This window comes from Pteronotus mesoamericanus, unplaced genomic scaffold (assembly GCF_021234165.1).
Source record: "Pteronotus mesoamericanus isolate MK-2021 breed Mesoamerican mustached bat unplaced genomic scaffold, CSHL_Meso_final contig_134, whole genome shotgun sequence".
Taxonomy (NCBI): Eukaryota; Metazoa; Chordata; class Mammalia; order Chiroptera; family Mormoopidae; genus Pteronotus; species Pteronotus mesoamericanus.
In genome coordinates, this window is record NW_026555061.1 from 1,419,908 (window position 1) to 1,430,483 (window position 10,576).

Below are 10,576 nucleotides of genomic sequence, written 5' to 3' on the forward strand. Positions count from 1 at the left end.
CACATCTCCTCTCTCATCCTGCAGGAACAACTTGGTTTTCATTCAAGAGGCCATTCGGTTTCCTTACACTCACCTTCTTGGTTGATACGAGGAGAAATAATGTACCAGTGCCCAGCAGTCAAAAAAGGCAGCTATTACCGTTATTAATCATCGAAACGTCTTTGCTTCTCTTTGGGTCATACATTCCCTCCTCGGGCCCGAAGTGCCGCAGGCATACACCAGCCTTCCCAGCGCTGCTGTGAGACTGCAGTATTGTGCACTGAGATCCACTCACAGAAGGTCAAGGCCTGTATGACCCCATGGGATTTCAGCAGCAAAGGAATCTGATTTAATCAGAGCCTTCCTATTTTAATTCTCAAAGCACTTCCTCTTCTTTAATGTCACATATCTTGAATAGATAGCCTATATTCGTTCTACACACTTCAAAAGGAGCAAGGGAATACAGTGAAATGTCCCCCTCCATCCCTGGCTGCCTTAACCAGCCTTAGAGGCTGTCCCTGATAACATTTCTGCGGCGTCCTGGAAACATGAAGTTTTATTTCCGTTGTCCCTAGGCACAAGTGAGTAGCTTTACACACAATTCTGCACCTTGGTGTTTTCCTTGTGAATGTTAAAGATCTTTCTGCATCAGCACAGAGGCTCCTTATTCTTTCTAACTGCGATATGGCATTCATCGGAAGGGATGGTGCGTGATCTCCTTCACGCTCCCTAGGGTTGGACGCAAATGGTTTCTGAACCTCCCATATTAAAGACATCGCTGCGCTTGCGAAACTGCACGAACCTGCTAGTCTATCTTGGGATGGATCTCTAGAAAGGGACTTGCTGGGCCGCAGGCGGGGACGGGGGGTGGGGGGGTGCATCACTAATGTAAACAAGTTCTCCGCCATCGCCCGCTAAAGATGGTCATGTTCTAATTTACGTTTGCAATGTCCGCGAGTCCCTGTCCCGATACCTTCACCGAAGGCATCTTAAATGACTGAAATCATCCACGTGTGGGGCCAGCATAAAAAAACTAAAAACAAAAACAAACCCCGGACAACGGAAACCTCGCTGTTCTCTCTGTGACTCGGTGCACCCACACGCGCCGGAGGGTTTAGGTGACCTTTCTCCCTGGACCGCGGGCCGGATCGCCCTCCTGCGCCCCGCCCTCCGACCACTTCTCAGACCAGAAGCTGCTGGTTTGGGCGGAAGCGGAGAGCCGGGCCGCGCTGCCCTTGCGGGGACGCCAAGCCCGGGAGTGCCACCGCCTAGCAACCGCCAGCCAATCGCCGGGCCCGGCCCCGTGACGGCAAGGCCCCGCCCCGCGCGCCGCCGTGGGGCGGGGAAAAGGTGTGCGGCGCGCGCGAGCCAATCCGCTGGTTGCCTCCTGCCCCGAGCCCTCCCATAGGCCAAGAGCCGCGGCCGTAAGGCGGGGCCGAGCTGCCGTGACGCGGGCCCGCTGGCGGGTGCAGTGACTGCACTGTGCGCTCTGCGGGCTGTAGTTGGGCCCGGAGGAGCGGCTGCGAGGGCACCAAGAACGGCCTGGGGTCCGGCGCGGCCATGGCGGGCGCACTGGTGCGGAAGGCGGCGGACTATGTCCGGAGCAAGGACTTCCGGGACTACCTCATGAGGTGACGAGTTCCTCGGTCTGGAACCCCTGAGGGATCCTGGAGGCCGGGGCCCACCCTCCCGAGATGAGGGGCACGGGGCGAGGGCCGGCGGCGCAGTGGGCCCCGGACAGCGGCGAGGGGGGCTGCGGGGCAGGGCGACGGGGGCTCCGGACAGCATGGGGGGCAGAGAAGGAGCCGGACGGGTGCCCGGGGCAGCTGGGTGGGATCTGGGGCGGGGTCCCGGGTAGCGCGGTGGACTGGCTCCGGGGCAGCGAGACTGGGGGCCCGGGCGCCGCGGGGACAGTTCGTGGGCAGGGGGCGGGAGTTTGGCCGCGCTGCCCGAGCGGCCGGGTGTGCGCCGGCTGTGCGGGGGAATGGCCCCGGGAGGTGCGGGGCGAGCGCGCGCGTCCCCTGCGCCGAGCAGCCCGCGCTCCTGAAGGTGAACCCCCGCTGCCCCGGGGCTGCGGCGGCTGCGGTAGCGGCCGCGCCGCGCCGAGGCCGCCCGCCGACGTTCTCACTTTACGAACGCCGAGTCTGCGCGGAGGAGGGCGTCCGACCCGGAGTGTGCTCCAGTGCGGGTATTCTGCCAACCGATGGAAACGAACGTGTCGCAAGGACGTCGTTTCCGTGTGTGCCACTCACCCTGCCCTTCCAGTTCGAAACAAAGGGCGCTCACGGCTTAAAGACATACTCTCTGTATTTTATGTCACCTCTGATCTTCAGATGCTGGCTTTAAAAAAAGTTTTCTTAATTTACAGATTTGGGAGAGAGAGAGAAACAGAGAGAATTTGTTGTTGCCCTTGTCGAAGCATCCGTGGTTGACGCCTGCCTGAGCCCTGACCGGGGTCGGACCTTGACCTTGGCTCTGGGTCGCTGCCCCAACCCGCTGAGCGCCTGGCGCGGGCCCAGATGTTTGCTTTAATTTCAAAATATTGAATATAGCTTTGAAGCAGTTTTAATCGTTTGTTTGGGAGTGGGATGGTTAGTTTTCTGCGTGGGATTGCAACACCTAGTAAGTGTAGGGCCGCGTGGTTTTTCCATGGGGCGCCGCGCCGCGAAGGGATCGCAGCCAAGGAGGAGCCGGCCTGGCGGGACCGGCCAAGGGCACAGCCTGAGGCAACCGGCTTCTACCAATGGAGGGAGGAATAGTTTTTAATCCTGAATTTCATTGCAAATGCTGTTTACTTCTAATTGCACAGGGCAGTAGGGCAAGAAAAACAACTCAGTCTGCCTGGTGGTAGAGTGAGTTGGGAAGGAGAGCTCCATTCCTGACTTTCCAGAGAAAGAAGTTTGTGTTAAACGAGACCAGGACGAGGACGTGGCTAGGCCGTGGCGCGAGCCGCGGGTCGGGTGAACCTTCCGGAGATCCGAGCGCAGAGGTGGGGGCAGGCCCTGCCTCACGCCGCGGTGCTGTGTCCCCTGGCTGTGGACGTCCCGGGGGGTCCCGCCTGCATTCCCCTTGTGTGACGTGCCCCGGTGATCAGGTCGGCTGAGGAGAACGTGGGCAGGTGTCCTTGAGCACAAAGCTTTTGCGCCACGTCCAGGGAGGACTGTGCTGACGACACCTGAGGTCCGCTGCAGGGGGAGGGTTTGTCAGGGTGCGTCCAGGGGAGAGAGGCGGCCCTGCTCCCCGCACTGGCACCGCCAGCCCCGGGGTGGGTTTGCGGGGTCCCGGCCCTTCGCCGACCAGCCGCGTCGTCCTGGACTCGTCGCTGAGCTGTGCGCTTCGATGGCTGTTTCACCGCACAGCGTCGTGCTCAACAATTTACTTTTGTTGCTATTGATGCGGGTTTAACCCCCTGGGTTTCTGGCACCACCATTTCTGGTGCCTTCTGCCCCTTCTCACCAGTTCCTCCTTCCTTGTCTTATTGGAGATCTTGGGTCAAGAACTTCCTGGTTCTCAGTTCATAGTTTTAGAGAAACGATTTCCTCGGGTATCTTACGATGGAGTAAAAGGAGATGTCTGTTCCTCTCCCATCATCTCCCTCCCGAATTTTGGGCAAGAAGAAGTGGGAATGGGCGGCCAGTTTTGGGAAGGACGCCCTGTCAGTGGCTGGGTCCGTCCCTGCTGTGCAGGTGGACAGACGCTAGAAGCTGAGCGCCCTTCCTGAGATGGGGAGGGGCATGTGTTTGCATGTGTGTGTTTGGATACATGTGCAAAGACTGTTACCTAAGGAGAACTTAGGTCATAGAGTACACGGAAGTCAGTTAATTATTAGCATGCTTATAAATCCGAAGTTAGTAGGGTGTTTGCAATGAATATTCTCTGGTTAACAAGATATTTTATTCTGCTAATTTTAACTTACACGTTTCCAGGGGAGCTTTAAGGACTTATACTTATGAACCAGGTGAGACGTACCAGTGGAATAACAGGGAATCTTTCTCAAGTTAAAAATGTTAGAGTTGGAACAGACCTTCAAAAGTAGGTAGTTCAACCCTCCACTTGCCACATGAGAAGACTGGTGTCCACGCCACGCAGGAAGCTCAGGCCTCCAGGCCCCGCCCTCATGAAGCTAAAGAACTTAAGGGGAAGAGCAGCTGCAAGGGTGGCTTTGCGAGAAGCAGGTGTTAGGTGCTCTCTGTGCGTGTCTGTCCCCACCTGCGTCTCCCTTCTCCGGGCGGTGGGTCTGAGCTTCACAGGCAGAGCTGCGAGCGGTGAAGCAGAAGTTGCCATGAGCGCCTCTTTCCTGTCATCCAGTTTAGTTCGGCCTTGTAAGTACAGCTGAGTATCACGCATTCCAATGGTTAGAACGCTCGCTCTTGAACTAGAACATCAAGTAACAGCTGATGAGAACAAAGGACGTTCAGGTGAACACCCTCAGCCTGCGGTGGCGTCTGCTGTGGCAAAGCCCAGCCCCATGGGGCGTCCTGCTGGGAACAGGCAGAGCCAGGGGCCAGGGGAGCGTTTTGGTGCTGCAGGCACGCGCCGCCCGTCGTTCCGCAGGTCACTCACAGCCCTTTTGGAGGAAGCCAGCAGTTACTGGCTGTGATCGCAGGGAGATAGGAACCTGAGCGTGGCCAGGAGGCTTCGGAAAATAAAACTGAGCTCAGAAAAAACCAGCTGATCGCGATTCCAAATTGAGGGGAAAACAAGATAAAGCCTATTCAGTGGCAGCCGCCTCCCTTCTCACCGCCATCCTGCCTTCGCACCCAGAGAGAGTTTCTGCTTCATGAAAGGTCAGGGTCACGGGTGAACCCGGGAAAACCTTTACCTATACATTTTGGGGTTTTACTTTGGTTTTTAACCTTCACTGAAATAAAATAAAAGCAGCATACCAGAGAGTCAAGGCCTTCTTTACTCAGCTTCACATGACTGCCCGCACGTTGCGTTTGCGTGTTGCTTGTGACCTTCGCTTTCTTTGGGACAGCTGTTCATACAGACCAAGAAGCTTAAGCTTTCTTTCCTCCTACGCTGACTCTCCACAATTTTTAGATTTTTTGCCTGAGTACCCGATCTACGTGTTGGACGTCTCTGATGGAGAATTTAGGGCTGTCGAGCAATCCAGGGATGCTTAGAAAATGACTTGATTGTCGGACTGTTTTACAGTCACTAAATCACTATTAGTGAAGTGATCAACATTTTTGTGATCATTTGCACATAGGACTTTTGGATCGAGCAGCAGAAGAAGGCAGAAATTTTCTTTTTTCACATCCCTTTATATAATTTGAACTGTTATATAATTCGAGGAGAAAGGACTGAATTGAAACTAAATGATCTCCAAGGTAACGTCTTAGATTTAACCTACTGCATCCTTAAAATATTTTTGTAGGGGAAAAAAGGACTGTTGCTAATATATAGTTCAGGAATAGCCTGTGTTCAGATCTGGAACCAAGGTGTTTTGAGGAGAGCAACTACAGTGGCTGTAAAGGAAAATGGAAAGCTTATTGTTACAGAATTCCGCATCGTTGTGCTCCTCACCAGCTTGGCATTTTCAAGGAAGTGGCCCCTTTAAGCCCGTTCTGTAGTCTGAGACAGAAGCCGCCGACGCGGCCGAGCGCTGGAAATGGTCCGATGGAGAGGCACCGGGAGTGCCAGCGCACAGCGGCCCCTGAGGCCGGGGACAGCGGGGACTGTAAGATGCCTCGTTAACCAGCTTTCACTGGTCATGTGCTCAAATTAAAATGCTTTTGATATGTTGGAATAAATTAATAAAATTAACTTCTGGTTTTTCTTTTAGAAATTTTAAAATTATAAATGGGGCTCCAGTTTGGGTTATATTTCTATTGGAGCACTCTAAGGATTAAGCTTATTTTTTTAAATAGAACTAAGGCTTAATATCATCAGGTCCAAGTTGTTACTGGAAAGGTCGCTGGACCTTCTTGGGGCGGGAAGAGCCCGTGCTGCTCACATCGCAGTTCTGGCGCCGAGACTCGCGCGCGTGGCACTGAAGTGACCTGAGAGAGCCCAACCCTTTGAAAACGGCTCATCTTTTCTTCCTTTTCTTTTTCATGTTTCCCCTGCCTGGACCTTGGCGATTTCTCACAAAACAGCACGGTAAGACTGTTTCTCCTCCATTCCGGGCCTTTGCGGCTCTCGGCTTTAACACAGTGACAGGCGCAGGCCTGGCCCCCGGCCTGAGACCCCGGGCCGGGCGCCCTGCGGCCGGGGGAGCGCAGACCACACGCACTTTGGAGAAGGAGTGAGGGGCCGAGAACCTTGTATGAGGTGTGGAGGGTGCCTCTGACTGTCCGAGTAAATGAGTATCTTAGTAAACTAGTGTTCACATGGTTTTCCCCCTTTATGTGCCGTTAGAGAAACCTGCGTGAACCGTCGCTCACGGTCACAGCGCCCATCCAGTCCTTGCTGCGCACGGCTCCCTGTCGTGGTCACGGTGCGCGCCACTCCCCTCACATGATGCGTGGCCTCTGCCACTTGGTCCCACTGTGAGAGGAGGCGCCTTGAGCCCCTCTTGGAGCGGCTCCTCAGGCCTGCGGCAGCCCTGGATTTGTGCCTGTAAAGTCGGCCCCAGGCGCAGCGTGCAGGCCGAACAGGGGGAGGCGGTTACAGGGGAAAAGTGAAAATAGACCCTAGTGGAGAAAGGGCCGGTCAAAGAGGAGGAGAGGAAGCTCTCTCCCAAGCAACAAGAGTGAAAACGGAGTGAGCCCCGGGAAGGACGGGGAGGAGGGAAGGGTGTGGGCGGGGCGGGCGCCACGGTGCCCCCAGAGACCCAGAGCAGGGGGCGGGGCAGTGGGGGCGCTGCGGGAGCTGTCCCCACAGCAGCAGGGCCCCAGGCTGGTCCTTCCAGCCTGAGGTCAGGGGGCTCGGGAGCCCCGGACCCCGGGCCGGCCTTGGCGGGGCTCCGGCGGTCCTGCCTCGTGGTGGGTTTTTCTTGTTTCCCTTGGCTTCCCACTCCTTGTGGAAGTTTTGGACGCTATTACTGGTTAGTGTTAAAAAACACAAGGTCTAAAAATGTATGCTGCAGTCTGAATTTATCTCGGCTGCTGCCAGGCAGATGCCGAGTGCTGTGGAATGGTCTGCTACCTAAAAAGGGTGTTCAGCCAAAAGCAGATGGTTTCTTTCCCATTTTAAAGTATTGGCAAATTTTGCATTAATAAAACAATTTTTAATTTAATAGAAAAAGCTACTGTGTTTATTCTAGCCTCAGAAACTCACTAAAGTGGGATGTTGCTGTTAAACATGGACAACTCAACTCTGGCTCCTGGGACGGCTGTGCAGCTGTGCAGTGAGAAACTGTCGGTCCATTTCTGAAATACAAGTTGTGGCTGTTACTTGGAAAGTCTTTTCCACCCTGCATTGCCTGACAGCAGGGGTTCTGAGCATAGATTTCCAGGTTCTCAGATCTGAAAACAGCTCCTGTGACCTGAAAGCAGCTTTTCCCTTGTTAAATCAGGTTCCCTTCTTCAGAAAAAGTGTCCCGTTTAGGCTCTGCGTTTAAAGAGATGTTGTCAAATATCTTAAGGAAAATTTGAAAAAAGAAGTTTTGATATATTCAAGCATTAAATTATGGAGAACAGTTATCACAAGCTTTAAGTTACGGCAAGAGGGAGTTGTGTGAGAAGGTAATCTCATTTCAAAATTCTCTACATGGGACAGTCAGAGGTTACTCAATTGTAAGCTGAGAGAGGGCTGGCACCTTGGAACGCTGCCACATCCGCGGTGGCGTGGGGCTCACCTCGCAGGAACTGCTGAGTCACGAGCAGGCATGGGGACAGCTAACCCGGGAGCCCGCGGGAAGTCAGAAATCGCAGCCGTTCACAGCTCCGCCCTAACCTGTCCCCTCTCCCTTTCCTTCTCCTTTTTATAGCACTTCTGGGGCCCAGTAGCCAACTGGGGTCTCCCCATCGCCGCCATCAATGACATGCAAAAGTCTCCAGAGATTATCAGTGGGCGGATGACGTTTGGTAAGCTGCAGCTTGGAGCACCGGGAGGACTCTCACCCGCATGGGTGTAGCAGCTCCAGACAGGACAGTCACGGTTAGACAGTGACAACACGACATGCCGGAGGGTCCGCCCTCCACAGTGAGGAGAACACGGGGATCCTGAAGTACTTCCCCGGGGAATTTAGGCCCTGGTGGCCGTCAGATTCCCTCACCGCGCCCACCGAAGCGTGCGTTCTCTTGAACTGCACAGCATTTGGGAAGCGCATTCTTAAGTTTGCTTGGACCCCTGACATGTGACCGTAAAACTGTTGCGGGGCTTCTGCAGCAGTTCCCTCGGGTGAGGGATATAAACAACTGTAGGGGACAGGGACGGGCTGGAACTGATGTCCCCGGGACGCCTGCCTTCTCGGGTGCCTGGCGAGCTTCCCATGTGTGGTGCCTGTAGGCAGCAGCCTGCCCTCTATTGGGCAGGCGTTCGCGGAAGAGCCTCCTCTTTGGATTGAGGCGGCCGAGCTGCGGGCTTGGGGTCTCTCCCACCCCGAGTCTCCTAGGCTGGGCGCTCACTCCCCTCCGCCGCGCTGTCCTTGCAGCTCTCTGCTGTTACTCCCTGACGTTCATGAGATTCGCCTACAAGGTGCAGCCGCGCAACTGGCTCCTGTTCGCCTGCCACGCCACAAACGAGGTGGCCCAGCTCGTGCAGGGGACGCGGCTCATCAAACACAAGTAAGCGGCGAGGGCGGCCGTGCCTGTGGGGGCCGGGGGAGGGCAGGCCGGCCTCGCGGTGAGAGGCGTTGGCGGGGGCGGGGTGTGTGCGGCCTGATCCTGAGCAAAGTGCTGCTGAGCCGGAAGCAGCGGTCGGGCGCTGTACACAGTGCGGTGCCGACTCACTGTGGCGTGACTTGGATGTTTGTGTTCTCATACAATTGTGAGTTGAGACAAATGTCAGGTAAAGTCTCTTCCCAAAGGCCTTCCAGGCCTTTGCAGCGGGCGGCGAAGCTGCGTCTCCTCAGCTTTTCCCTTGGGTCTCTTCGCAGGATGACTAAAAAGGCAACTGCGTGACGACGGAAAGGCAGCAGCTGGCGCTCTGACGGGGCAGCATCGCCCGCTGCTGAGTCACAGAGTCCCCTGCCAGGAGTGCCCCTGCGAGGGACGCGCGCAGAAAGCTCTTTGTACTAACCCGAGGACCCCCCAGAGGCAGCGGAGCCCCGCGCCAGCACCCGCCGCCCTCCGAGGACTGCGCACTCGCCCCCTCCAAAAGCGCAGCCCTGGCATGCGATCGCTATAGTGCTTCCTGGTGATGGTTTTATCACAGGAACGTGCGCCTTATCTATCAGGTTTATTAGCGGAAAACTGAAGAGAACAAAATTTGTAACTGCATATTCAGAATTCTTGACTTTTTCTTTAATGACCATGAGACCGCTGACCACTGGCCAAAAACAAAAAATCTCTTATCCAGGGTTTGAAGAGTGTCCGTTTCCATGCAGTGTGTATTCTGAAATGCTGTAACTTAATGGCAATAAACAATTTAAATATTTGTCAAATGCGAATGACAGAGTATCTTGCCATGTTCTTGAGGAACCGCAAACCTATTCCTGCAAGACAGTCAGGGGTGTGAGACGGAACTCCCGGGAGACGGCGGGGGGCGGGGGCTGCGGGGCCGTCCTGGGGGCAGCCCTCGTCCCCGCCGTTCTCGTGGGCAGACGGGAGGAAACGCGCCCAAATGCCGCCCCCGACGATGCCCCGCAGTCACCGGCCGGCCCTGGAGGCGCGCTGGCCTCCGTGCCTCGAAGCGCTGGTCAGAGCTGGCCGCGGGCCGCCGGCGTCACCGTCCCCGACCCCACAGGGTGCGGCGCGGGCACTGCGCGAGGCACCACGTGAGGACGCAACCTCGGGGGACGGGCTGGAGCTCCTCCTGGAGTTGAGCGGAGCAACTCTGTGTCCTGAGGACACAGGCTGCGCTGGGTTAGGACTGTCACGGCGTGTCGTCACGTCAGGGTGTGGAACTTCCCCGGGGGTACCAGCAGCAGCCTCTCCCCCCCGTGGTGGCGGGGGACGAGGGGCCCAGACAAACCGGCACCTGAGCCTCCCCGCTCGGGGCGCCCTCTGCACAGCTCCTCTAATGTCTGTTTCTCTCTTGGCCTGCTAGACAGTTGACAAAGCTGTCCCCTACGTTCCTTCCAGTGCCACAGCCCCGGGAGGCAAGCAGGCCGGGCTCTCTTCCATCTTGTCAGGCAGGGAACAGGGCAAGAAGCTGCGAGACACCTGGTGACGGGACCAGGGTCCCCCTCCTCTCCCCGCCCCTCCAGTCTCTCTCCTGCTGGTCCCTGGGCCCTCGCCGCCCGGGCTGCACCGTCCAGGGCTCGCTTGGGCTCAGCCCTCTGGTTGCACTGGCGCTGGGGCAGCAGATAGGAGCCTAGGGCGTGTTAGTGAAGGTAAAGCCACGCCCTGCTTTCCGTACCGCGAAAGTGACACTGCCCACGGAAGCGCCACCCTGCCCATGGGCTCCTAAAGCAGCGGCTGGAACCTGTGCCCTTCCCTCCCTGTGGCTCCAGCCTCCGCTCGTTCTGTGGGTTGGGATCTTTCTCCTTTTATCGCCGTGGGAAAGTCTCGTCCTGCCTGTCTTTGGGGCTGTATGAGCAGCCAGG

The 10,576-nt window shown here is 56.4% G+C and overlaps 1 protein-coding gene across 1 annotated transcript; it reads left to right on the forward strand.

Annotated features, from left to right (window-relative positions):
* Positions 1-1,425: 1,425 nt before the first annotated feature.
* MPC1 (mitochondrial pyruvate carrier 1) lies at positions 1,426-9,478 on the forward strand. Its single transcript, XM_054595312.1, has 5 exons — positions 1,426-1,610; positions 6,081-6,084; positions 7,856-7,952; positions 8,522-8,654; positions 8,966-9,478. Exons 1-5 carry the CDS (start codon positions 1,540-1,542, stop codon positions 8,988-8,990), a joined length of 330 nt encoding a protein of 109 aa, XP_054451287.1. The 5' UTR covers positions 1,426-1,539; the 3' UTR covers positions 8,991-9,478.
* The last annotated feature ends 1,098 nt before the right edge of the window (positions 9,479-10,576 follow it).

Excerpts from the sequence above, each read along its gene's own strand:
- MPC1 (XM_054595312.1), top strand. The coding sequence starts at position 1,540 with ATGGCGGGCGCACTGGTGCGGAAGGCGGCGGACTATGTCCGGAGCAAG. Across the intron at positions 7,953-8,521 it reads CAGTGGGCGGATGACGTTTG|CTCTCTGCTGTTACTCCCTG; the intron begins GTAAGCTGCAGC and ends CTGTCCTTGCAG. Across the intron at positions 8,655-8,965 it reads ACGCGGCTCATCAAACACAA|GATGACTAAAAAGGCAACTG; the intron begins GTAAGCGGCGAG and ends GTCTCTTCGCAG.